Source organism: Syngnathoides biaculeatus, chromosome 2 (assembly GCF_019802595.1).
Source record: "Syngnathoides biaculeatus isolate LvHL_M chromosome 2, ASM1980259v1, whole genome shotgun sequence".
Lineage (NCBI taxonomy): Eukaryota > Metazoa > Chordata > Actinopteri > Syngnathiformes > Syngnathidae > Syngnathoides > Syngnathoides biaculeatus.
In genome coordinates this window covers 21,643,313-21,670,467 of record NC_084641.1, presented here as the reverse complement: position 1 = coordinate 21,670,467, position 27,155 = coordinate 21,643,313, and the positions used below count along the sequence as shown (strand labels likewise).

The 27,155-nt window shown below is 42.3% G+C and overlaps 1 protein-coding gene across 1 annotated transcript in view; it reads right to left on the bottom strand.

Annotated features, from left to right (window-relative positions):
• Positions 1-4,937: 4,937 nt before the first annotated feature.
• Positions 4,938-27,155, bottom strand: part of LOC133511718 (XK-related protein 7-like) — a 50,917-nt gene continuing 28,699 nt past the window's right edge. Inside the window, exons 4-7 of the mRNA XM_061840582.1 lie at positions 12,272-12,471; positions 5,963-6,182; positions 5,360-5,742; positions 4,938-5,317 (exon numbers count right to left, since the gene is read on the bottom strand). Of these exons, the coding sequence (XP_061696566.1) occupies positions 4,938-5,317; positions 5,360-5,742; positions 5,963-6,182; positions 12,272-12,471 (1,183 nt within the window). The remainder of the gene's footprint in view (positions 5,318-5,359; positions 5,743-5,962; positions 6,183-12,271; positions 12,472-27,155) is intronic.

The window sequence follows — 27,155 nt, the reverse complement described above, 5'->3', positions numbered from 1 at the left end:
AGCTTGTCGAGGTTTTTTTTTTTTGTCTTCCCTTTTTTTAAATTTAATTATAACACCTCCAAGAAAGTTTCACTCTGAAGATTATGATGCAGCATGATCAACCGGCTTCCAAACACACTTTACACACAACACGCCCGCACACCCACATCCCAGTCTATGTACATATAGATGGAATGAGTAAAAAAATTCTACTTTTTACATATTAAAGTCATACCAACGATATGGCCACTGAGTGATTAAACAATAGTAAGCAGATATAAAACAAATACAAAAATAAACATAAATACTTGCATCGATAAACAGAACATGATTGATATATATTTTTTTAATCTCAAGTTTATATTAATCACCACAGCAAAAAACAAAATAATTGGTTCATTGGAGAGCGAAGGCCCGCCCTCAAACCGCTGACAACTTCTGTACATTAGCTTATCATGTTTGACATGATGGGGCGTAACAGCAAGTTGTCGTCTGCAGCACCAATAACGTTGTCATCAACATCCACGAGTTGTGTTACCACGACGACGACAACACCGATTCGATCTCTTCTGGGAGACGAGCTCGTCATCGTGTCACGTGTCCTCGTTGTGCTGCCATTATGTACATTCGAAGACACGACTTGACACAGCAGGAGCGGAAAAGAAAATACTCGATGTGGAAACTTTCCCGTCTGTGAGGGACAGTCACACTCAAAATAAAATCTGAGAATGTGTTTTCCTGTGTCCCCCCCCCACCCCCCACCACCACTCCCCCAGCTGAACTCTTAAGTGTAAAATTGCATGTTCATTCACCGAGGATGACCGCTATTCATCTTTTAGATTATTGTTGAGAAAACAAATTTCTCAATACCAGGGTACGATACATTCAGGATAAACACACCCCTTCATTTTTTCATACGTAACAATTACTGATGAGACTTTATTAAAAACGATATCGAGGCTTTCAAATTAATAACTTGCACTTAATCACATTTTAGTGGCATACTTGACACAACAAGCTATGTATTTGATTAATTTTCCGTCATTTTTGTCCTCAGTAGGGCTGCTTGCCAGCCAATCACACACACAGCTTAGCGTTTTTAATTGACTTCATCCATCAATCCATTTTCTTTGCCACTTATCCTCACAAGGGTCGCCGTGCTGCCTCAGTTAAATTGTTATGGATATTTCTGCAATGGGGCGGCACGGTGGCTCAGCTGGTAAAATGTTGGCCTAACAGTTCTGAGATCCCCGGTTCAATCCCGGACCCGCCTGTGTGGTGTTTGCATGTTCTGACCGTGCCTATGTGGGTTTCCTCCGGGCACTCCGGTTTCCTCCCACATTCCAAAAACATGAAACATTAATTGGACACTCGGTGTGATTGTGAGTGCGGCTGTTTGTCCCTATGTGCCCTGCGATTGCCTGGCAACCAGTTCAGGGTGTACCCCGCCTCCTTCCCGTTGACAGCTGGGATAGGGTCCAGCACTCACTGCGACCCTCGTGAGGATAAGCGGTGAAGAAAATGGATGGATGGAATTTTGCAATGTGTGAGGAAGGTGACGCAAGACTGAGGAGACCATAGAAACTCCACATATGGCGCCAGGAGCTGGCCTCTCAAAGCTCCTCAGACCTGTGCTGCTGACACGCTGCATGTTTCTCAATTATGCGTGTAAAACACGTTCCGCCGACAGTTCTGTTGGTGTCGATACATCGCGCTATTAAATTTCCGCCATCTGTGGAAAAGGAATGCTAAAATCAATGCCAATGAATTTGCCAATTGAAATTTTAATAATACGTTGCTAAATGGATTGCTTTTGTCCTTTAATATTCTATAATATTATCCCTACATCAGTGGTGAACTAAATATTTACCGTAGCTCTACAAATAATACCGTCGTTAAATGACATTGTCATAGTATGCCTAAGTACACGCCGCGGCCCTGGTGAGGATAAGCGGCTAAGAAAATGGATGGGTGGATGGATGTCTGAGGACACTAACAACGACGCATGCAAGGCTGCTGCAAATCTAAGGAAGTACAGTAATTACGACGGGGCAACAGCTTGTAGTACTTTAGTCTTTATATCGTTATGATCCAAATATGAATGTCCGGATTTAGTTTTTTTTTTAATTTCCCCACTCAACGAGTTGACTGGACTTACAAAAAGCACAATTACACTATTATTGAAAAAAATATTTCTATCGGAACATTTTAAAATAGTACTTTAATGATTGAATTTAAACGTATTTCACATAAAAGTGAGATAAAAACAATCCATTCATTTTCTTTGCCGCTTATCCTCACAACGGTTGCGGGGAGTGCTTGAGCCTATCCCAGCTGTCAACGGGCAGGAGGCGGGGTACACCCTGAACTGGTTTCCAGCCAATCGGAGGGCACATAGAGACAAACAGCCGCTCTCACAATCACACCTATGGGCAATTTAGAGTGTCCAATTAATGTTGCATGTTTTTGGGATGCGGGAGGAAACCAAAGTGCCTGGAGGAAACCCACGCAGGCACGAGGAGAACATGCAAACTCCACACAGGCGGGTCCTCAGAACTGCGAGGGCAACGCTATACCAGCTGCTCCACCGAGCCGCCCAAAATAAAAACCATACTTGATTAAATGATGATTAAGGAGCCGTTCTTAAAAATGCAATGCAAATGTATTGAAATGAAATGTTAAATACAACTGAACTGTACTCTGCGTAGCACTAAAGGGAGCTTGATTATCACGCATACCAAACTGTTCTAGTTTATCATTAGTATGAAGTTACTGCAATTATTTTACTGAGTCTCCTCCATAGTAAGTGTGAAAAAGAGAAGTGTGTGGGTGTGTGTGTGTGTGTGTGTGTGGGGGGGGGGTCTGACTAAGCCCTGAATGCACTGATACCAGAAAAACATTACACTGGGGGGGGGGGGGGGTAGCAGAGCAGCCCTCTATCTATATCGTTTTAGCACTTCTCCATCAACAAATACTTTTTTTCCTGTTATCTGTACTTTACTCGAGTGCTTATTTTTCTGACGACTTTTATTCCTTACTTTTTTAAAGACAAATATCTGTACTATTTACTCTTTACATTTTTAAAAATGAGCTTGCTACTTTTAAAACATTCTAAGGTTTATACCGGAGTTGTTTTTTTCCACAAGCGTCTGTACTTGTATTTAAGTAGTGAATTCAAGTACTTTGGACAACTGTGCACATTTATCAGTACTCAAGAAATAACTGTTTCAAAAAGGTTGGTGACCCGTACTCTGCGGTGTCATCTGGTTCCATCCACCTCAAAATCACAACGGCAGTCCGTGAGTCCATCGTTCCTCATGACCCAGAAAGTCTAGTCTGCTAACGAACCCAAGAGACGGATGAACATTACATGACGCAATCGGTTTTTCTTCCATTTTTCTCGTCCTGCCATGACGAAGGTCTGCACTTGACTGAGTGGCTAAGACTTTCACGATAATGTATGGTTTGATCACTAAAGAAAATTCTCTAAGAAAATTTGAGGGTTTCTGTCAAAGTCTCTAAAGTGTCTTTCTCTTCTCTTGTGAAGGGAAAGAAGACATCAAGAATTGGAGGCTATTCCCTCGCGTACGCTAGGTGCCTGAACTTAGCTTTGACACGAGTGCTTGTGCTAAAGTCAGTGTTTACTCTTGTTGGCCTCAATTAGTGATGTTCTATATCTCCTTTCTTGCACTTCTCTGTGTACTTTTATCTGCGAATGCAAGGCCGGTGTGTGGTTTCCCATTGTAAACAACACTGCCATTCAAAAACTCATCCACCGTCCATCTTGTTTGCCTCAATGACAACATTTTGTTTTCAGGGCATCACCATTTGACGCGTTTATTGTCATTAGTCCATTTTCTATGACGATTGTCCTCATTAGGGTCACAGGCAAGATAGAGCCTCTCCCACCATTTGCAGATAATTCAACAATACCCTCCCAATAAAACGTGAACAATGTCAGAACACAAAGGACTATCTTTCCCACTATAACCCCCTCACTGAAAGTCAACTTGAATAAACATTTAGACTCTGTGGAGTCACTCGTTACCTACAGTAACTATGTGTTTTACTAGCTTATATTGGACATGAGTATTTACTTGACTGTACAACAGTGTGAGGTGGCCCTCGAGTCACATTAGTCCTTGGTCATTTGACGTTTACACTTCATCACATCATCTGGACCTAAATAGACGTGCGTGGTGCGCTTAGAGGTCAGAAGAAGAACATGCAATCAAATGGAGGAAAGTTGGAACTAGGTCTTGACTCGGTGAGACAATAGTCGAGAATTTTACCCGCAATGTTAAGTTAAAACTAGGCTCAATCTACTGATAAGGTGACATTTTTTTTTTTAAACTATCCATATCTTTTTATTCTACAGCCCAGTTTTGGTCTTTGTTCATTTGAATTTGGTTCAAATAAATATTTCAATTGCAGTTGCAATGTTTTTATCAGCATGATTTTGCTTCCCAATAATTCCATGTGCCATATACTGTCCCCTGACAAAACAGTTGTCATATTCTCTCTCGCTCTCTTTTTAGTAGTAGGCAGTGGGGGTCTCCAGTCTCAGGCTTACTGTATGTTGATGGATCAGCTCCTTCATGTCACTCTGACCATGTGGGATGGACCCAAATACTGTAATCCTCTGTCCGACAACAAGAGATTATGTTTCTCACCTACAAGCATTCCAATTAAATGAAGATTATCCGATTCCTAGTCTCTCATTGGCTCTAGGATGGAGCTCGAACTTGGACCTGGTCAACCGGAAAGAGTGCCTCGGCCAGAGATTGCGCTTCACATTTTACAATCAAGTTTTCCCACCCATCTTTCATGAAAAACAGTTGACTATCCATGTTCCCTGTCCAATTGTCTCCTGGCAGAGGGAGTCCTAAGATGAAAACTGGTCTCTGGCAGAGTCTTTTTGCCAGACTACATTTCTCATTTGAAGAATGCCCCTCACCTTACACGGTAGTCTCGTACTCGAGCACCTCTTTGCTGCCCATCATGCTACTTCTGTACTGTATCCGGGGGCTGACTGCTGATGTAGTCTCCAGAAGTAAGATGGCCTTGCGGAGGCGGCGGTCAATGAAGTGGGTATCCCAGGCTGGATACCGCTTCCTTGGGAGGTCGATCCTGATCACAGGGCCCTCTTGGGAGGAGGAGGTCCTGTGGAGGAGTGCTGGGGAGTATGAAGGGGACGGACGCACCTGAAAAACCGGCAGGCAACTGTCCCGATCCCTTTCCCTGTCTCTATCCTGATCCCCAGGAACCATGTCCCCCATGTCTTTAGTCCTGGGGAGAGTCCTGGGAGGACTGGTGATGACCATGTCCGTTTGTGAGCCTTGGGATGGGGTGAGACAGGCATCGATCACACCCACTACACCACTTGCACTCACTATCCCCTCATCCACACAGCCCCCCCAATTTGTGCCCAGGACCGGCCCATCAGGATGAAGCCAGCAATAGTAGACTAACATGAAGAAAGTCCCCAAAGCGAAGCTGCAGGCCACCAGGCACACCACCACCAGGGCGTAGGAGTCAGAGGTGTGAGGGCCACGGTACGTGTACCAGGCGGCGGTCAGCGCCACGTTCTCAGCCAACGTCACAGTGTAGTACACGGTCATGCGGACGCGGCTCGGCCCCTCCTTGACGTTGAACCAGCAGAAGATGTAGATGATACCCACCACCATGTTGTAGATGATTTCCTCCCACTTGGACATGCAGAAGTCGGTCTCACCCTGGATGATCCAGAATGTCATTATACACCTGAAAGACCAAACATGATACGCACAGTTATGATCAAACACATAAAAGACCACCAAACTTAATTGGCTGAGTTCGTCTGAATCAAAGTGTTGTACTCGAACACACCACAAAGAAGCTGGCTGAAAGTATTGACTATTACCGGTATCAGAGAGGAGACCTGATATAAATAATGTTTTGACATTTTAGGAATTTGCTGTTGGCGTGTGGTGTTGTGGCACACCAGTGAGTGACGATGAATATTCCGAAATAGAGCTGGAAGACGGAGGCAAAGAGGGCAAAGGCCACAGTCCTGGCCCCGATGGTGAAAAGGTGCCAGAGGATCTGGGCGATGACAGCCTTGTAGGACATAGGGAGCTTGTCATCACGGGAGTCCCTCAGAACCTTTTGGTAGGACGCAATCATCCAGGCCAACGACACCAGGGATGCTGAGGCTGACAGACCTGCACAGAGACATCAGATTCACAACTAAAGCACCTGAAAACACTAGCTTGGTCCTGCAGTTGATGGTTAAGATGATAAGATTTGGTAACTTCCTGCCTGCGGTTTTTGATCGATAAAGCAAAAGAAAAATTCTTCCAACTATTCGTATAGAATGCCGGTAATCTTTAAGTTACCATTTGCATATAAAGACCTGGTTTCCAAAATTCTATGAATCTATTTTGATTCATTTACATAAGTAGAACTGGAAATTTTTACAAACTTTCATTTAATGTCGCAAAATGAATTCATTGGCCCTGCTTGAACAAAAGTCAATGGGCTTGACATGACAAAACCCACCGTACAAACAAACCCAAAAACAATGAAGTTGAAATGTTGTGCAAGATGAATAAAAAACAGAACAATGATTTCTAATTACTATACAACCTACATTGAATTGAATGTGCTACAAAGACAAAATGTAATGTTCAAACTAATAAACGTTGATGTTTACCACTGTGTTACTTGAAGTGTCCTTTTAACGACACCCAATAAATGTTTGGGCACTCAGGAAACAAATTGCTGTAGCTTAGTAGAATTAATTCTTTCCCATTCTTGCTTAGTGTACAACACTTGGTCAACAGTCTGGGGTCTTTGGTGATGTAGTTTGTGCTTCAGAATGCGCCACACATTTCAAAGGTAGACAGGTCTGAACCGCTTGCAGGCCGGTCGGTCTCCTCCTTGCATTCTTTTACTATGAAGCCCCGCTATCGTTACACGTGCAGAATGTGGCTGGAGAATATCTTCCTGAAATAAGCAGCCGCGTCCATAAATAAAAGACATTGCTTGGATGGCAGCATATCCAGCTCTAAAACCTATATGTACCTACTAGCGTGAATGGTGCCTTCACAGATGTGCAAGTTACCCATTCCATTGGTACTATCACACCACCATACAATCATAGATCCTGGCTTTTGAACTTTGCGCTGAAAACAATCCTGGTGGTCCTTTTCCTCTTTATCCTGAAAAATGTGAAATCTGAAACAAGGACTCATCAGACCAGAGCACGCTTCAACCTTGCGTCAGTTGGTCTCAGATGAGCTCCAGCTCAAATATGATGGTGGTATTTCTGGGTGTTGTCAATACATGATTTCTGCTTGCACAGTAGAGTTTTAACACACTGTAATACGTTTTTATTTATATAGCGCTTTTCTAGACACTCTAAGATGCTTAAAGGTACAGAGTAAAAGCAGATGTAAAAAAAAAAACCAAATGCACAAAATAAAAAATAAAATGTATACTTTTATGGTTGCCTTTGTATTTGTTGATTGAGTGATGAACTGTGTTAACAGACTGGTTTTCTTAAGTATTCTTGACCCCACTTTGCAATATTGTTTTAAAACGAGGCCAGCTTTTAATGCAGTGTCCCCATGAGGGATCAAAGGTCATTGGCATTCAATTGTGGTTTTCGGCCTTGCTGCTTATGTGCAGATATTTCTTTAGATTCTCTACATCCTTTGATGACATTATAGACTGTAGATGATGAAATCCCAGAATTCCTTGCAACTGTACAGTGAAAAACATTCTTCAAGTGTTGGACTATTTGCTCATGCTGTTTTTCACAAAGTGCTGAACCTCACCCATCTTTCCTCGTGAACAGCTGAGCCTTTTGGGAATGCTCGTTTTAGAGCTACTCACCTGTTTCAAATTATTCTATTCACCCCTGGAATGACATCATGCATTAAGTATCTTGTCTTTGTAGTGTACTCAATTGACTATAGGTTAAAAAGGATTTACAAATAATTGTATTGCGATTTTTTGGGGGGATTTTGTGCTTTTTTTTGTTGTGCATTTTTTGAGCAACTTATTCAACAGAATACTAGCGGGCGAGAAGATGCCTGAAGAATGGAGGAAAAGTGTGCTAGTTCTCATTTTTAAGAAAAAGGGGACTTGCAGAGCTGTGGCAACTATAGAGGAATAAAGTTGATGAGCCACACAATGAAGTTACGGGAAAGAGTAGTGGAGGGTAGACTCAGGTCAGAAGTCAGTATCTGCGAGCAACAGTATGGTTTCATGCCTAGAAAGAGTACCACAGATGCATTATTTGCCTTGAGGATGCTAGTGGAAAAATACAGAGAAGGTCAGAAGGACCTACATCGTATCTTTGCACACCGAGAGAAAGCTTATGACAGAGTACCAAGAGAGGAACTGTGATACTGCATGCGCAAGTCTGGTGTGGCGGAGAAATATGTTAGAATAGTACAGGACAAGGTGTGAGGGCAGCAGAACAGCAGTGAGGTGTGCCGTAGGTGTGTCAGAAGAATTTAAGGTGGAGTTGGGACTGCATCAGGAATCCGCACTGAGCCCCTTCCTGTTTGCGGTAGTAATGGATAGGCTGACAGATGAGGTTAGACTGGAATCCCCTTGGACTATGATGTTCGCAGATGATATTGTGATCTGCAGTGAAAGCAGGGAACAGGCGGAGAAATAGTTAGAAAGACGGAGGTACGCACGGGAAAGGAGAGGAATGAAGATTAGCCAAAGTAAAACAGAATATATGTGCGTGAATGAGAGGTGCAGAGGAGGAAGAGTGAAACTCCAGGGAGAAGAGATAGCAAGGGTGGACAACTTCAAATACTTGGGGTCAACAAAAGAGAACAATGGTGAGTGTGCTAAGGAAGTGAAGAAACAGGTCCGAGCAGGTTGGAACAGCTGGCGGAAGGTGTCTGGTGTGTTATGTGACAGAAGACTCTCTGCTAGGATGAAGGGCAAAGTTTACAAAACAGTGGTGATGCCGGCCATGATGTATGGATTAGAGATGGTGGCACTGAAGAGACAACAGGAAGCAGAACTGGAGGTATGTTGGTAGAAGGGTGCTGAGGATGGAGCTGCCAGGCAAAAGAGCGAGAGGAGACCAAAGAGAAGGTTGATGGATGTTGTGGGGGAGGACATGAGGACAGTGGGTGCTAGAGAGGAAGATGCACAAGATAGACTTAGACGGAAAATGATGACACGCTGTGGCGACCCCTAACGGGACAAGCCGAAAGGAAAAGAAGAAGTAGAGGTGATTGTTTTTAATTGAATAACATGTCGTCGGAAGATTTGTATTTTTGCCTTGTTAAAAACCAATGTAAAAGAAAAAACAAGTCACTTAAATCACATTGAGCACCAAACTATTTTCTCGTCTACAAATATTGTCAGTGAAGCAATTCCAAACAAATACAAATAAATTTCAGTTTAAGCTTAGCATTTTTTCTTTTTAGCGTTTCTTGTAACTATAAAAAAGTCATTAAAAAAAGCATAAACAGCCCATTTTTCACCTCCACCTTAACACCTAGAGTTTTAGGATCCGGCATAAAAGGTAAGTTTGTGCCTGTGTGTTTAAGCGGTTAAACCAGACGTACTAAAATAAAATGAAAATGAAGGCATCAATAAGACACACAAATATTAAATTCATACATTTAAAAAATAATATAAATAATCAAGCATTTTTTTATATCCAGGTTATCTTCAGGTGAGAGGCAGGATACACCCTGAACTGGCTGCCAGCCAATCGTAGGAGTACTAGTTGAAGCCCTAATATTACGTCATGCTGTTCTTCTTCATCTTAAACTGGGGCCTTAGTCAAGATCAAGGGAATTTTGAACAGTTTCAAATGGCAGTCAGTGTTAGCAGAACATTTTTGGGCGCCTGTTGGAAAGCAAAACAATGTCAGAAAAAAATCCCACCACACCAGTTGAACTTTATTTGGGGTTAATTAGAGGCAGGTTCCATCACTCCTGCGACACTTCTGAGGATAAGTGGCCTGGGAAACGGATGGCTGGACAAAGCCACTTTGAATTAGGGCTGAACGATTGACCAAATTCAAACCGGCATCAGTGATGCATAGTTTAATCTTCAGTCGCACGGCCTCTGATGGTCACGTGACATGTGAGCGAGCAAGACAAATGTGTGATGTAAAAATGTTGAATTGTACTGTTCTCTTAGATTTCCCTCTCACCATGACTGAGTGGGAGTTTAGTTTTTCCACTGAATGGGGAGTACCTACCTCTCACTGAGCAGACACGAGCTCAAAGGCTTTGACACGCAGCTGCGGGGTGCGCAGCGGCCCCGAATTCGCAATCGATTTTGGAGGAGAAACCTGCAGACCGGGGTTGAGCCTCTCTGCGCAGCCACCAGCGGCAACGCCCCTGCTTAGCAACTAATTGAAGCATATAACCGTGAGGTATGTTTGAAGTGTCGATGATCAGTGTCCTGCTCGTGGCTTGCTACCTGGGTTCTTCAACAAAGCAAAATTTGAGTGATCCACCGTTGGGGCAATATCACAATTTGCTAACGTGGGCTGGCCCTCGGTGGCTTGGCACAGTGATGTCGCTAATCATTTGGGGCGCTAAGCCAAGCACAGTCACGAGACCTTCCACATCCACATTAAAAGCTCAGTATGCCTTCTTCTGAAATCTCCTACAATTATCTGACATCTTAAGATACTAGTTACCTTACACAACCGTTTTATATGATTCCTGTCCAGTGAATAATATTTAACATCCAAAATCTTTGGTGGTAATGTTATCAACTAAAAAGTGTGGATTAAAAATATACATATACGAGAATATTAAAATCCTTATTGAGGATGATCTAACAAGAAGAGCTGTTCACGAATCGTAGTGATTTCAAATGCCATTCGAGCCCACCCCAAAAAGGAAAACACACACAAAAAAAGGTCAAATCAGAATTTTCAGATTCGAATCATGAGGAATAACATCCGATTTTATTCCAACAAGCACTCCAACTGCTGCCATGTACACTTCTGTTGTAGCTGCACTATAGCAGTCCACCATGATCTCCATGAAATGTGGCATCCATTAGTCTTGCCCAAGAAGCTCCAAAGATGTTCATGCCAATGACACAACCGAGCCAAAAAGGGAGCCGTTGCCGAGGTGGCTGGCGACCACAGCACAAAGAATGGGAGAACGTTGAGCCAACAGCAAACACCAAACAGCCGGTCAGCTATGAAGCTCTGGCAAGGTAGCCTGCTAGCCAAAATGGAGGCTGATCTGTGGCAGCACCAAACAGGCGCAGAAACCAACCAAGGTTCTACCTTTGGCCGTTGCACCTCCAGGTAATGTGGTTAAAGTAAGCCAGAAAAATTGGTGGGAGAAATGACAGACAAAACAAACCAAGGTACTCTCTGGTTCAACATATAGTTTTCAAATAATCAAATCGGATTTTCTTTATTCAAGAAAAGTACAAGGGGAATGATTTAATTCTGATTTTCAGAAGTCAATTGTTCCTGTCAATACAAATAGTGAGTCGGGATTTAGAGAGTGAGTCAGAACCTTACAGACAAGCAAATCATCTCAATGCTTTTACTCTAACTGATGAGAACATTAATCAATGTTTAATATAGTTTACCATTTGGACTCCTTTAAAACTCACATCTTGGTGATGAAACGCATCACTCATTTCACTTTCCACTTCATATCAATACTCCATCCTCTTCGCCTGAGACTGACAGCAGTGCTACGGGTATTGGTAAGGGTGTCGTACGTTTACAAGGCTTGGAGTTAAATTCATCCCGTTAATTTCCGTCCATCCATTTTCTGTTCCGCTTTATCCTCACAAGGGTCGCGGGCGTGCTAAAGTCTATCCCAGCTATCTTGGGCAAGATTTCTTGCGATACAGTAACATGGTGGTCAGTTCCTTCAAATAAGAAGCAAAGGTTAGCATTAGCTAGTGTCTCACCTGGCTAGAGCAAGCTCTCCCTGGTAATGACTGGTCTTTTCTTCTTCGTCTTTAAGGAGTTGGTGCTTCCTTTAGCGACTCACAAACACCTCATAATTAAACACGGATGTCTTTATATTCTTCTTCTCTAATGGAGAAGAACCTGTGGAAGAGCTATTCAGCGATGTCTGTCTTCTTATGGCAAATGATGTCAAATATAACTTGAAAACTCATCATTTGTGGTGCAGCAAGGATTCCTAGACTGTTTTAGGGGCCACTCTGAGCATGGCGTTGGCCAAATCCACAATTGCCCTTTCCCATCATGGATAATTAAAAAAAAATCACTGGCTCATGAATCTCGTGGGGCAAAGATCACCTGCGAGTGTCTCACCTTGCAGTGGATGGACAGTGTTTCCATGGATCATGATGCTCAGCTGCAAAACAAGCTGCGGTGCTGACTTGAGGAAGGCCTCCAGGAGGCGGAGCATAGTAATGTCAGCGCTCTCGAACATCAGTCGCCAGTGGAAGCGGTGGTGGGAACCGTCACCGTGCCAACGGCTCTGGGCACCCAGGTAGAGGGCGTGGATGTACCTGAAGAAGAGGAAGGAAACGCGGGTAATAATTCCATTGTAAAAGTTCGAAAGGTTACTGGTAAACTATGAAGCGCTTCTTTTTTTGCACGCAACCCTGTGACCTATTTGTAGGGTACCTAAAGGGTGGAGCTGAAGAAAGGAAAGTCATCATTCTCTTCTCATTTCTTGACTGGGTGAGTCTGGCTTTAATCATTTTATTTTCTCATAGTGTCTGAGCTCAGCATCCTGTAGCATATTAAGCGGCTATGAAACAAGGATTCCTCCCCAACGTGGCCATACCATTTGGAGAAATATCTCTGGGTTTATAAGATTGTTTACCGCCCTCCGAGGACTGTCTCATAAAAAGAAGTGATAGTAAAGTCCATCCCATCTAGTTTCAGGTGATGAAGGTATACAGTATATAATAAGGTCGTACCTTGGTGAAGCAACACAGATACTCTTTTGAAAGGTATTGTCTGTGGTACAATAATTACTGGATGGTTTGAAGCCGAAAAGCTGGAACTCGATTGTCAAGATCAACTCTGACCTTCTTTCATCCCTAGTTAGGTGGTCAGCAGAAGGATTGTCAGGGGCGCGGCCAGACCACTGCTCTGGGCGGAGCTGCCTCGGGCAGCAGCCCACACCTGCAACGTATAGACACTAACTAGGCCAGACATATAAGCTTTGAGTTTTTCTTTCTCATTTGCCAGTTTGTTGTGCTTGAGACTGCAGTATTCTGCGTGAGTACACAAGAATCTCGTTGTGTTTTCACCTCGTTGTCACGACCAGCGTTCCTGTGCCACCACAGCTAAGTAGTAATCTGACTTAGTTTTCATGTTTTTGGACCTTCTCTGTTGTCACGGGTTTTTGTATCTCTGTCTTTTTGGAGTACTTATCTGTGTATGATCTCTGCCTGGAATAAAACCGCCCTCAACATCATGTCCCTGCCTAGGCGTCCTGCAATTTAGTCTTAACCCTTGTTCCTTGCTCGTGACAAGGATTCTGTCTGGAGGCACTACAACAGTGACACAATTCCAGACCACTGAGGCCTTTATGACTGGGGCAGGATCTATAACCACCAAGAAAATTGCAAACTCACTTTCTCAAGTACCTTCCCAGTTTTTACTGGAATAATTTTTATTGCTCGAAAAGACTGAGGAACTTCTTGCCTTCAGTGTTCCATTGGAGCTAAGATGGTAATGTTGGCCTAACTTAATTTCACCAGTCTCCCAAAAGTAAACCTTCAGATACGAACCGATTTACTCTTGCTGATGAAGCTTTTTCATATATACGCACACCTTTTTTACTCTGTTATGAGAACTGCGATATCGCCAGTGTAGGCTGCGAGTTTAACAGAGTTAGAAGGATTTTGATAAAGGAAAATCCTGAAAAACATTGCCTGAGCTCATATAAAAGTGGCTCTTTGGGCAGAGAGTATGTATAGCATACCAGAAAAAGGAGAGCCTTGCCTAATTCTTTTTTTTCTTTTTTTTTTAACAAGAACTGGACGTCTAAGTCCACCTTCACCTTAAACAGAACAGCATCATCCATGACATAAATCATTCACCCCAACAAACTCTTTCAAATGTTTAAAACGGACAAAAATGATGAACACATTCACTAGCTTTCTCTTGAGGGACACAAAATCTCTGACTATTTTATTACTGACTCTAAAAATTCCTTCAGAGACTTTGCAATTAGTTTGTAATGGTTCAATAACATAGAGATGGTTCCTCAGTTTTTTAACAAATCAAGATCTCCCATTTTTGGCATCAATCTCAAATCAGCTCATATTCAACTCAGTGATTGAGTTCCAGAGTCCGAACAGCTTGTAAAAACTTCCCAAAAATAATTTTCGATGAAAGACCAAAATGATTTGTAAAACCCAGCAGAGAAAAACCCATCTGTTCCAGATGCTCCGCCAGTGGTGACCTGTTGACTGACCTAATTAAACCTTGTTACATGAACTGATCAAGCCTGCAAAGCCAAACAGAGTAGTCCATTTGCCATCGATTCAATCCCATCCATCCATCCATCCATTTTATTTGGCGCTCATCCTCACGAGGGTCGCGGGACTGCTGGAGCCTATCCCAGCTGTCAATGGGCAGGAGGCGGGGTACACCCTGAACTGGTTGCCAGCCAATCGCAGGGCACATCAAGACAAACAGCCGCACTCACAATCTCACCTACGGGCAATTTAGAGTGTCCAATTAATGTCGCATGTTTTTGGGATGTGGAAGGAAACCGGAGTGCCCCGAGAAAACCCACACAGGCACTGGGAGAACATGCAAATTCAATAAAAGCGGATCCAGGATTGAACCCGGGACCTCCGAACTGTGAGGCCAAAGCTTTCCAGCGGATCCACCATGCCACCTACGATTCAATCCCTTGAGAATGAAATGACCAGGTTGAATGACAACATTCACAGGCATGTTTCTGAGCTCACTTAGGTATGGAGTTCATTTGTATTGTGTGTGTGTGTGTACGTCTGTGTCCCTGTTGACAAAGGCTTGATTTTAATTTATTTAAAGCAGTTTGGGCCGCATTGCATGTACGGTATAAAAATTGCTCTATAAATAAAAATGGATTGAATAGGTATTGATGACGCATAAAGGTGAAACAGCTGTACAGTATATTAATCGTCCATCACCTCCCCTTTCTCAATCAACAGGTGGACAAAACGTTCCTCCCTGACAAACGCTACGATGGCTTTGTTTTTCAAAATGCTGTATGCTACACAGTATTCCCATTTCCCATTTGTTTTTCTTTTGACAGAAGAACCTGGTGTACAGACTACCGAGCATCACACCCCACTCTCACACCATGTCTACTGGTCAAGGGAGGCGAATCCTCTCCAAGGAGAAACACCACATGTGCCCTCCTGCTCACGCCTACCTCCGACCACTGTTAAACTTCGACCGACCTCAAGACAATGAATAAAAACACACTTACCATTTAACAAGAACAATGAAAAAGGTGATGCAAACCAGTGGTTTTGGTTTAAACTCATGGTCGTACTCCTCTGTAACTCACACTCGTATACTCAGACTGCCAGAATGCTGACAGAGGGGAAAGAGAGAGAGCGAGCATGAAATAGATAGAAACAGAGAGAGAGAGAGAGAGAGGCAGGCGAGAATCATTGGTTGGTTACAGTCTCAGGCACATAAGATTAGAGATGGAGGAAGAAAAAAAAATTTAAGGATATTGATATGGACAGGGGGAAGACCTGAGACTTGGAGAGAAGGAACTCAGATGTAGATGAGGAAGAGCGGAAACATTGGGAGAGGATTGTGGAATTGTTTAGAGAAAGAGGATGATAAAGAGCGAGCAAATGGGAGAAGAAGTCAAGAGAAGATGAGAAAATTAATGGCAAAACCAGACAGGATGTCAGGAAGGAGGAACAGAAGATGAGAGAAACCAGTGTAAAATGAGATGGAAGGGGCAGAAGAGGAAGGACTCCCACCCCCCACAAAAAATGAGATAAATAAAATAATGAAGTACAGCAAAGCACGTGGTAGAGGAGAAGAAAGATAAGAAGATGAGAAAATGAGTGAGCTAGAACAAGAGGAAATGGGGCAAATACGTCATAAATCCAAGAAGGTAGACTAGAAGCATCACACACCACTCTCACACGCTCAGCATTGCATGGATTTGCTACCATGACAACATTTGTGCCTGACTGGCCATCTCTTTTTCTTTCATTTTCAGTGAAAGAGCTCTTTATCGTTTTAAAACCTGTAACTTTGAAGGAGAAAAGCATCCATATCATTGATCTCATTTGAGATAGAACCAATTTAAGATGACTTTGAGTGATGCACCTCTTGGGCTGGTTGCCAGCCAATCACAGGACACATGTGGACAAATAACCAGTCACAGTTCACGTTCACGCTTGAGAACAATTTTGTCTTCAAAGATCAGAACATGCATATTATGTTATGTTTTTTTAAAACAATTTATTTGTGTGATACAGCTGCAAATAAGTATTTCAACACCTGTCCATCAGCTAGAATTCTGACCCTCAAAGATCTGTTAGTCTGCCTTTAAAAGTCCACCGCCACTCCATGTATTATCCTGAATCAGATGCACCTGTGTGAGATCGATAGCTGCATGAAGAAACCTGTCCACCCCATACATTTAGTATGACTCAAACTTGTAACATGGCCCAGACCAAAGAGCTGTCCAAAGACACCAGAGACAAAATTGTACAACTCCACAAAGCTGAAAAGGGCTACAGAGGAATTGCCAAGCAGCTTGGTGAAAAAAGGTCCACTGTTGGAGCAATCAGTAGAAAATGGAAGAAGCTAAACATGACGGTCAATCTCAATCGGAGTGGAAACCCATCCGAGATATTCCCTAGTGGGTTTTCAATGATCCTTAGAAAGGTGAGGAATCAGCATAGGACTACACGACATGACTTGGTCAATGACCTGAAAAGAGCTGGGACCACCATTTCCAAGGTGACTGTTGGTAATACACTAAGACGTCATGGTTTGAAATCATGCATGGCACGGAAGGCTAATCTGCTTAAACCAGCACATGTCAAGGCCCGTCTTAAGTTTGCCAATGACCAAAGCTTTGTGGTCAGATGAGACCAAAATGGAACATTTTGGTCATAATTCCACTAACCGTGTTTGGGGGAAGACGAATGATGAGTTACATCCCAAGAACACCATCCCTACTGTGAAGCATGGGGGTGGTAGCATCATGCTTTGGGGATGTTTTTCTGCACACGGGACAGGACGACTGCACTGTATTAAGGAGAGGGTGACTACGGCCATGTAGTGTGAGATTTTGGGGAACAACCTCTTTCCCTCAGTCAGAGCATTGAAGATGGGTCGTGACTGGGTCTTTGAACATGACAATGACCCGAAGCACACAGCCAGGAAAACCAAAGAGTGGCTCTGTAAGAAGCATATCAATGTTCTGGTGTGGCCTAGCCAGTCTCCAGACTTAAACCCAATAGAAAATCTTTGGAGGGAGCTGAAACCCTGTGTTTTTCAGCGACAGCCCAGACACCTGTCTTATCTAGAGAAGATCTGTGTGGAGGAGTGGGCCATAATCCCTCCTGCAGTGTGTGCAAACCTGGTGAACAACTTCAGGAAACATTTGACCTCTGTAATTGCAAACAAAGGCTACTGTACCAAATATTGACATTGGTTTTCCAAGGTGTTCAAATACTTATTTGCAGCGATATCACACAAATAAATCGTTAAAAAAATCATACATTGTGATTTCTGGATTTTTCTTTTTAGATGGTCTCTCTCACAGTGGACATGCACCTACCATGAAAATTTCAGACACCTCCATGATTTCTGGGAGAACTTGCAATACAGCAGGGTGTTCAAATACTTATTTTCTTCACTGTACAAGAAAACAGGGAAATGAGAAAGATAACTTGGGAGAGAAGAGGTGGGGAAGAAATAGATATGGGGGAATGAGAGTAGGATGGAGAAGAAAGCTGATCTGGCTCATGTGCTTATCCATCACAATTTATGGAATATTCCCAGAGAAAGGAGGAGAGCATGGATGGACAGATGAAAGAAAGAGAAATGAATGATAATGGGCTCATAAAAGTGATAAATGGGAAGTGTCTGATCCTTTTTCTCTTTCCAATCTTCAGCAGTTTCCTTGCCTCCATTCATCAATGTGCCAGGAACATTTCAGATCTGAGGAAACAATTCCGTCTCCCTTCGAAAGGAGCCGCTGTCTTGTAATGCCACTTGCGTCCACACGGTGAGCGAAGCTATCAGACGGACGGAACCACCTCTCAGTCCGCGTTGGTGTGGATTGAGCCATATGTCCTCATGCAAGCACTATTCGATAATTCTCTTCCCCTTATCTTGTTCAGGGTGCTGCAGACACGCAAACACCAATAGCATTAAAAGGTGACCGAAAAAAACCAACCAAAAAAAAAAAGCAGCTGTGCCCTCAGAAAATTTGTTTATTTTAACATAAATTGAGCGATCTGAAAGACTCTGAAGAGTACCATAAGGCAAAATACACAATTTTGCTCAAGCAGAAAAAGTTTTTTTGAGACCACACAATTACACATGGATCCATACATGCATTATTAAAATGAGATTTTCCTCATTGCTTTTTTGTTTTGCGTCAGGCCCATCTCCACCTGCACCCCATGGCCCGCTTCACTTTGTTTCCCTCTGAAGAGCATCCTCCTCTTTAAGAGTTCTCATTCTCGAAAAGAATTCATTACAATAATTGGCCGTTGCACTTCATTTTTCACTATTGCCAACTTCAAAGGCTGATCATAGAAGCGTCCTCCAGGAAAATATTAAATTGATTAGTTTTCTTTTTTCTTCATTTCTAAATTTGAACTCAGTTCCTTCTGTGCTGTGACATAATCCCCATCATTGCCCCATTGCTTAATACATTTAACATTAACATCCAAACTAATTAGGTAATTGTAAGCACGTTTCCTAATAAATATAAGCTGTACTCTTGTCGCCGATGTTACGTGAGCGTCGTGGCTCCACTGGGACCAGAACCAGGCCCACAATCCACAGCTTCACAGTCACAAAAAAACAACAACAGTGCAACAAATATAACATAATCTGAGGAGAAAAATGCTGCTTCAATCGTGGGTGTCCTATCCAGATGTGGGTAGAGTAGCCAAATACTGTATTAAAGTAAGAGTTTGTAGTGGTAATGGATAGGCTGACAGATGAGGTTAGACTGGAATCCCCTTGGACCATGATGTTCGCAGATGATATTGTCATGTGCAGTGAAAGCAGGGAGCAGGCAGAGGAACAATTGGAAAGATGGAGACATGCACTGGAAAGGAGAGGATTGAAGATTAGCCGAAGTAAAACAGAATATATGTGCGTGAATGAGAAAAGTGGAGGGGGAAGAGTGAGGCTACAGGGAGAAGAGATAGCGAGGGTGGACGACTTCAAATACTTGGGGTCAACAATACAGAGCAATGGAGAGTGTGGTCAGGAAGTGAAGAAACGGGTCCAAGCAGGTTGGAACAGCCGGCGAAAGGTGTCTGCTGTGTTATGTGACAGAAGAGTCTCCGCTAGGATGAAGGGCAAAGTTTATGAACCAGGTGTGAGGCCGGCCATGATGTACGGATTAGAGACGGTGGCACTGAAGGAACAACAGGAAGCTGAACTGGAGGTGGCAGAAATGAAGATGTTGAGGTTCTCGCTCGGAGTGACCAGGTTGGATAGGATTAGAAATGAGCTCATTCGAGGGACAGCCAAAGCTGGATGTTTTGGAGACAAGATTCGAGAGAGCAGACTTCGATGGTTTGGACATGTTCAGAGGCGAGAGAGTGAGTATATTGGTAGAAGGGTGCCGAGGATGGAGCTGCCAGGCAAAAGAGCGAGAGGAAGACCAAAGAGAAGGTTTATGGATGTGGTGAGGGAAGACATGAGGGCAGTTGGGGTTAGAGAGGAAGATGCACGAGATAGGCTTAGATGAAAAAAGATGACACGCTGTGGCGACCCCTAACAGGACAAGCTGAAAGAAAAAGAAGAACTCAGGTAAAAGTAAAAATTAGTTCTCCAAAACAGTGCTTAAGAATAAGAAGTATACAGTGATAAAATTCCTCAAGTGCCGAGTAAATAGTAATTTATGATTTTTTTTTTTTTTTTTAACCAGAGCATGCACATCAATAATCCAATCATCCATTTTCTTAGCCGCTTATCTTCACAAAGGTCGCGGGGAGTGCTGGAGCCTATCCCAGCTATCTTCGGGCAAGGGGCGGGGTACAGCCTCAAATGCTCGCCAGCCAATTGCAGGTCACGTAGAACCAAACAACCAGTTACACCGAGGGGTACTTTAGAGTCTCCAAGGAATGCATGTTTTTGGGATGTGGGAGGAAACCGGAGTGCCCGGAGAAAACCCACACAGGCATGGGGAGAACATGCAAACTCCACACACGTGGGGCCGGGATCGAACCTGGGTCCTCAGAACTGTGAGGCAGATGTGCTAACCAGCCCACCGTTCCACCTGAACATCAATAAAATAAAAATACAATAAAATGTGTGTGTGTATGAGATGCACTCTTGCAGTTATAAAGAAAGTTGAAGTTAATAACGAATATTGTTACGATAATATATATATATATATATATATATATATATATATTCCAGAGAGTGCGATTATATTGCCCGCTTGTATTCCACTGGTCATTATTTTGAGAGATATGCTAATTATCATTGGCTCGTCAACCGTATTTTTCATTCATTGTGTGTTAGCTTTGAGCTTGATGTTGCTGTGAACAAAAACGAAGACAAAAATGAAGTCTGTGATGTACCATAATTTCTCAAAAATAATGCGCAAATTTTTCCCAAAAATATTTTCAAAAAGTTCATTATATTTACGTATGGATGAAAAATAAAAAAAATACAATCACATTGTATAGTCGTATACAGGTACATCGATACATTACGGTAATGTGCGCCGCCAACGTGAGCTCATTTTACGATCATTAGCGTAGCATGTTTGTTGCTACTGCACCAAAGATCAGAAACCACTGCATGTTGCTTTAACTTAAACTTGGACAAAAAATGTTGACTCGGGCGAGATGGTGGGCTGCAGAACAAAAACTCTTTCCTCACAAACGCCATGGATGGCACAGAGGACGACATGCTGTGGGAGCAAGATCGGATGTTCTTGATGCAATGCAGGAGGCACCGGGACTGGACCAGAGCATCAAAGATGAAATCGGCAGTGATGCACCAAAGGTAGCTACGATGGATATATTTCAGATTGGAGATGAGTCAGATGCTTCTTTTGAAGTCTTGGCCAAAGATGTGTAATTTAGAGGATAAAGTGCACTATGCACAAACGTTTTATGCACAAATATTTAATGGAAATTTTTTAAAGTCAAACAGTGTTAAATAGTTTATTTATTTAAGACTGTAAAATGTGTTATCAATAGTATTAATAAAATGTTGTGTTATCATTGAGCATTTATTTTTGCCGGTTGAGGGATTCTGTTCTGACAATTACGGGGACCAGGACAAGCGTGTCCTGTGGCCTGTCCTGAGATTACATTACCGCTACATTAGCACATGCACAATGATTATTATTAATGATTGTTCTACAGACAGTTTTTTGATAAACAATACAAGTCCAAACCCAACAAAAAAAATATAGATAATTCTTAATATTTTGAGCATATGGGTAGCAGAGAATTGATGGTGCGCATTGTACTTTGGTAGAAGCGTTTTCCTGATGTTTTTAGGTCAACTTTGGGGGTGCGCATTATACTTCAGGATGCATTATACTCGAGAAATTATGGTATTTGAACATGAAATAGGTTTAATTCTTTTGCTATGACCAAGCAACATTTACTCTTTCTTTGTGCTCCAATGTTAGCACCTGAGCAACCTGTAATTATGATCCCATGGGCTCCTCATGCCGTCCAGGCGCTGCTTGATAAAAGTGCCGAAGCACAGCGCGGAATGAGCTGCTTGTATAAGAGTTATAAAATCAGAGATTTGACATCCAAGCCGATCCAATTTTTTAGTTGTTGTTGTTGCTGACATCCAACTGATTTTCGATCTCAAAGATCAGATCGGGACACTCCTTTTCTTCAACACACGAGTGAGGCTTGTGATTGGTGAACAGATACATTTCATACACCTTATTGCATTACTGTACATACAATACGTTCCCAATAAAAGTTTCTTCAAACATCGATCTTAAAACTCAACAAACTCTAAACAAGAGTCATTGACAGCAGCAAAATAGGCCGTTTGGGATTGGGGAGAAGATTTTTAGCTTTCCTGCTTAACCCGCACATTCACGTTGCTTCCAAATGTTAGCGCCATTTTCATAAAATGCAAATAGGCAGCCTTTTCAACTGCATAACATTGCCAAAAAGCATGTCCCGTGCTTTTTGTGCTAGTTAATAGAACATATTACAATTAACGTGGACACACTTTGCATCATCATGATGGCCAAATATATCAAAGTGTACATAGACTGAGTATTTTCGCTTCCTAAAACTGACAAACCCAGACAAAAAAAGAAATTACTCAATTGGGCACGCACGTGTGTATGTCCAGCACAGTGGAGCTTTTCCCACCACGTCGCTACCATGGTTACGCAGCGACAAGAATCTCCACCACAACAGTCGCATGAGCATCCACACTGCATATGCGTGCGCACACGCGCATAGACGCGCACAAACGCAGACACACAACTCACTTGAGCAGCAATGTGGGACAGCAGCTTGGGGATAGACAACTGATTCACTTTGAGCGGTGCATGTATATTTATAGTGTGTTTGTGTGTGTGTGTGCGAGCATGCGTGCGTGTGTTTGCAAGTGAGTGCTATTTTGAGCCATGTGTTTGAAATCCAGGGAGAAGGAAGTGCAGTGTGTGTTATGCTGCTGTGTGTGTTGTTGTTTTTGCAGAATAAACACGGCCTCCCCTGCTCGTGATGCAGGCATCCCTCAGGCCAATTGGTGCAGGGGGGGAAATAAATAAATAAAAGAAAAATAGGCAACTAAAGTAGGGCTGTGCAGTTATGGTAAAAAAAAAAAAAACTATTTTGACCAATTTTGCAGTCATGATCATTAATCACACTTATTCCTCATGACCAGGAAAAAAAAAATTGAAGTATTTTTTAAGAAAAAGGTATGCTAATAGTTTTCAGTGCAAAATGAATCTTTAAATAAGAATAAATTATAAATAATAATAAAAAATAAATGTACCCCCAAAATTATCCATTAAGAAGTGCAACCTGAATAAATATACCGTTGCAAAGTACAAGGCTGAAGCGTGTAAGCCACGCCTTTTTATTTGAAAACCCTGTAGTCAATATAGTCAATTATGAATAATGTCACATCTCCATTGTTCTGCTTGACCATTGGTCAGTCGTGCACAGACGCGAGCTGTAAAAAAAAACTCAAGTTGTGAAGGACAGCCCACGTCCCCAAAAACATGCGTGGTAGGTTGAGTGAAGATCTGAACATGAGTGTGAGTGGTTGTTTATGTGTGCCCTGCGATTGGCTGGCAACCAGTTCAGGGTGGACCCGCCTGCTAACCGAAGATAACTGGGATAGGTTAGAACACTTTTGCCACCCTTGTGAGGATAAGCGGCTCACATAATGGATGGAAGGACAGCTGAGTCATGTGATAAGGGGAACAGCACTTAGCAGAAAACCCAGGGTCACATGTAAAGTGTGAATTTAATCTCAAAAATTTGTTTTTGTTTCTTAAAGGAAATAAAATTATTGTACAAGTGTGGAAAAAAATACATCCTACAGGCTTTAAATTGGTATTAAATTTCATAACACTCGTAAAGTCTAATTTTGGGAAATGGGAATAAGCATTAAATGGTATTTTTTTTAATGTACAAGGGAATTAAAATTAGTATTTTAAATTGTATTTATTTGTCAAAATGCAGGAGACTGCTAAAATGTTGCATATAATATATATATATATATATATATATATTATATATATATATATATATATATATATATATATTTTTTTTTTTTTTTGTTCTGTTCTGACAATTACAGGTACAAGCGTGTCCTGTGGCCTGTCCTGAGATTACATTATCGCTACATTAGCACACGCACAATGATTATTATTAATGATTGTTGCACAGACAGTTTTTTGAAAAACAATACAAGTCCAAACCTAACAAAATATAAATACAGATAATTCCTAATATTTTGAGCATATGGGTAGCAGAGAATTGGTGGTGCGCATTGTACATTGGAAGAACCGTTTTCCTGATTTTTTTAGGTCAACTTTGGGGGTGCCATATATATATATATATATATATTTTTTTTTACAATGAACTTTATCATGCAGTTATATTTTTTATTTCAGTGGAATGGCCCATGTGTCTCTTTCTCATCAGCAAGGATTTTAATAATAAAACAAAACAATCATCTTCTTCTTTCCTTAAAATGCAATTTTCCATCGTTCACACTACTGTCGTCTGTGCTGCTGCTGAAAAGTGGCCAAATCACAGCGGGAACAAAACAGTCTCCCTCGTGTAGTACAGAATGAGATTTTCACCCACAGATAAAAGAAAGGATGGAGATGGGACAGGGAGGAGGGAGTGGAGGAGGTGTTTTATTATTTTTTTTCTAATTTAGGAGATGAAATGAGAATCAGACCATCATGTGAATAAATTAGGTGAAGATGGAAAAAAAAACCTGACCAGACCAAAAAAAAAGGGATGTGAAGAAAAAAATGGCTGATGATGATTGCGTGAAGGGTTGGAATGTGCGCTCAAATTTTCTTCATTGGTTTTCACTTCATGACAGGGAGCGTGCACGACTGCAGCTGTTGCTCCATTCATGTCTTATGGCAACTGTGAATGAAACTAATGAGGAATTCACGGTATGAACATACCACCGTGGGTGATAACATTACTGTATTACCACATCAGTACTTTGAGGCACATAAGAGACAAGTAGATGAAAATGAGGAGACCAGACCGTGCTGCAATTAATAATCCCATTTTACGTTTTGAAACTAAAAGTTCAAGTACGTCCTGACTTAAAGGTCCCAATCATTTTTTTATTTGAAGCTGTCCCATTAAACATCGTTTCAATAAAGTGCTGCAATGTGCCCCGTTACCTATTGCATCATCTAGCTTGTACAAAATCTGAACAAAATGCCAGCTGAGTCTCAGCTTCAGAACTAAACAATCTTTCTAGACGTGCATCGCTCTCTAAACTGCTTGTCTCATTCAAGCATTAAAATACATAAATGCCTCCCTTGCTTCAAGACAATGCTTCTATCACTAGGCATACAACCATATTTCCCGTCTATTATTCATCTTTATACAGCAAACTAGTTGAACCGAGGCAGCACGGTGGCTCAGCCTCATAGTTCTGAGGTCCATGGTTCAATGCCCGCCGGTGTGGATTTTACATGTTCTAGCGTGCCTGCGTGGGTTTCCTCCGGGCACTCCGGTTTCCTCCCACATCCCAAAAACATGCAACATTAATTGGACACTCTAAATTGCCCCAAGCTGTGATTGCGAGTGCGGCTGTTTCTCTCGATGTTCCCTGCGACTGGTTGGCAACCAGTTCAGGGTGTACCCGGCCTCCTGCCTGTTGACAGGCTGGGATAGGCTCCAGCACTCCCCGCGACCCTCATGAGGATAAGCGGCAAAGAAAATTGATGGATGGATGGATAGTTGAACCAAAATTTCCTCTACTAGAGCTTTCCATTTTGCCTTAGTTACTTTAAGATATGATGAATCCGCAATCAGATGTATCCATCCATCCATTTTCTTAGCCGCTTATCCTCACGAGGGCCATCCCAGCTGTCTTAGGTGTACTGGTTTGTTTCCTTGCCACTCGCAGGACACATAGAAACAAACAACCATTCACGTTCACATTCACACAAACGGACAATTTAGAGTCTTCAAGCACATTTTTGAGATGTGAGAGCAAACCAAAGTACCTGGAAAAAACCCACGCAGGCACAGGGTGAAAGTGCAAAGTCCACAATGGCGAGGCCAGATTTGAACCCGAGCCCTCAGAACTGTGAGGCAGGTGTGTTAACCGGTTTCCACACAATCAATTGCACACAATTTAAAATATTGTTATGCCCATCCTTAGCGACTGAGCAACTATTTGATAACAAAAGGACTTGACCACTTCAGTTTGGTTGAGTTTGATAATCTATTGCAACAAACAAATAAACCTCTAGTGAGGGGTGCACACATACTGTTTTTTTTTTTTTTTTTTTAACATATCTTACTCATGATGAAAAAAAATTGCCGGGTATTCTCTGGTGTACTCAAGATGATCAATACTACACAACATATCTCACACATCAGCATGTAACCCCCACAAAAGTGAGTTTCCACCTCCAAACCGGATGTCTGACATATAACCAAGAACTTACTGGTCCGAGGTAGCATCAAAAAATAGCAGCAGAAGAAAAAAAGACAGGCACGATGTAGGATTACTTGCTTTGCGTTTGACATTTTAACGTAGTCAATGACTTTGGAGACCCATTATACAAATACTCAGCACAAGCAGTTGTTTGTGCCAGACAACAACAAACTTCAAGTCACATCCTATTTGGCTATCGTTTAGTTTCACGTCACAATCATTGTGATTTTCACTCTTAAACATTCAACAGGTTTCACTCTTGGGACAGTCATTCTGCCCTAACTCATCCCAATATCTGCCCTGCACAATCATTCTGAGACATCTGATAATTAGCTCCCAGCATGCAGGAAACAATTTAAATCTCATGGTGGCTTTGCACACTGCATTAATCATATCTGCCTCAGCATCTTCAACAACCAGACGGTTCTGGAGTTGTACACGTCAGGAAAAACTTGCACCTGCATAACCAAATTGCACAAAGACTTGAGCAGGAGGAGGAGGAGGAGGAGGAGGAGGAACGCTGACATAAGAACATGATGCAAAGACAGGAAAGAGCAGCGAGCTGATGTAGAGAGAGGAGGTTTTTTTTTTTTTTTTTTTTTTGTCAAGCAAGGCAGGTAGAAGCAACATCCCAGGAGGAAGTAAGGGACATTTCAGTGTTCAATTTTGAGGTCAGGGAATCCAGTCAGAAAAAAATGGATTCCAACGCTCCACAAATACATGCGCTTAAACGGCCAGGCAGGACACATTTGACGACCGGACCCACCAGAGCAGAATGAGCTTGTGTGAGTTGACAAGAAAACTGAAGTCTGAGTGTGAACCTGAAGGCGGTTTATTGGGCTTTTCTTTGTTTGGT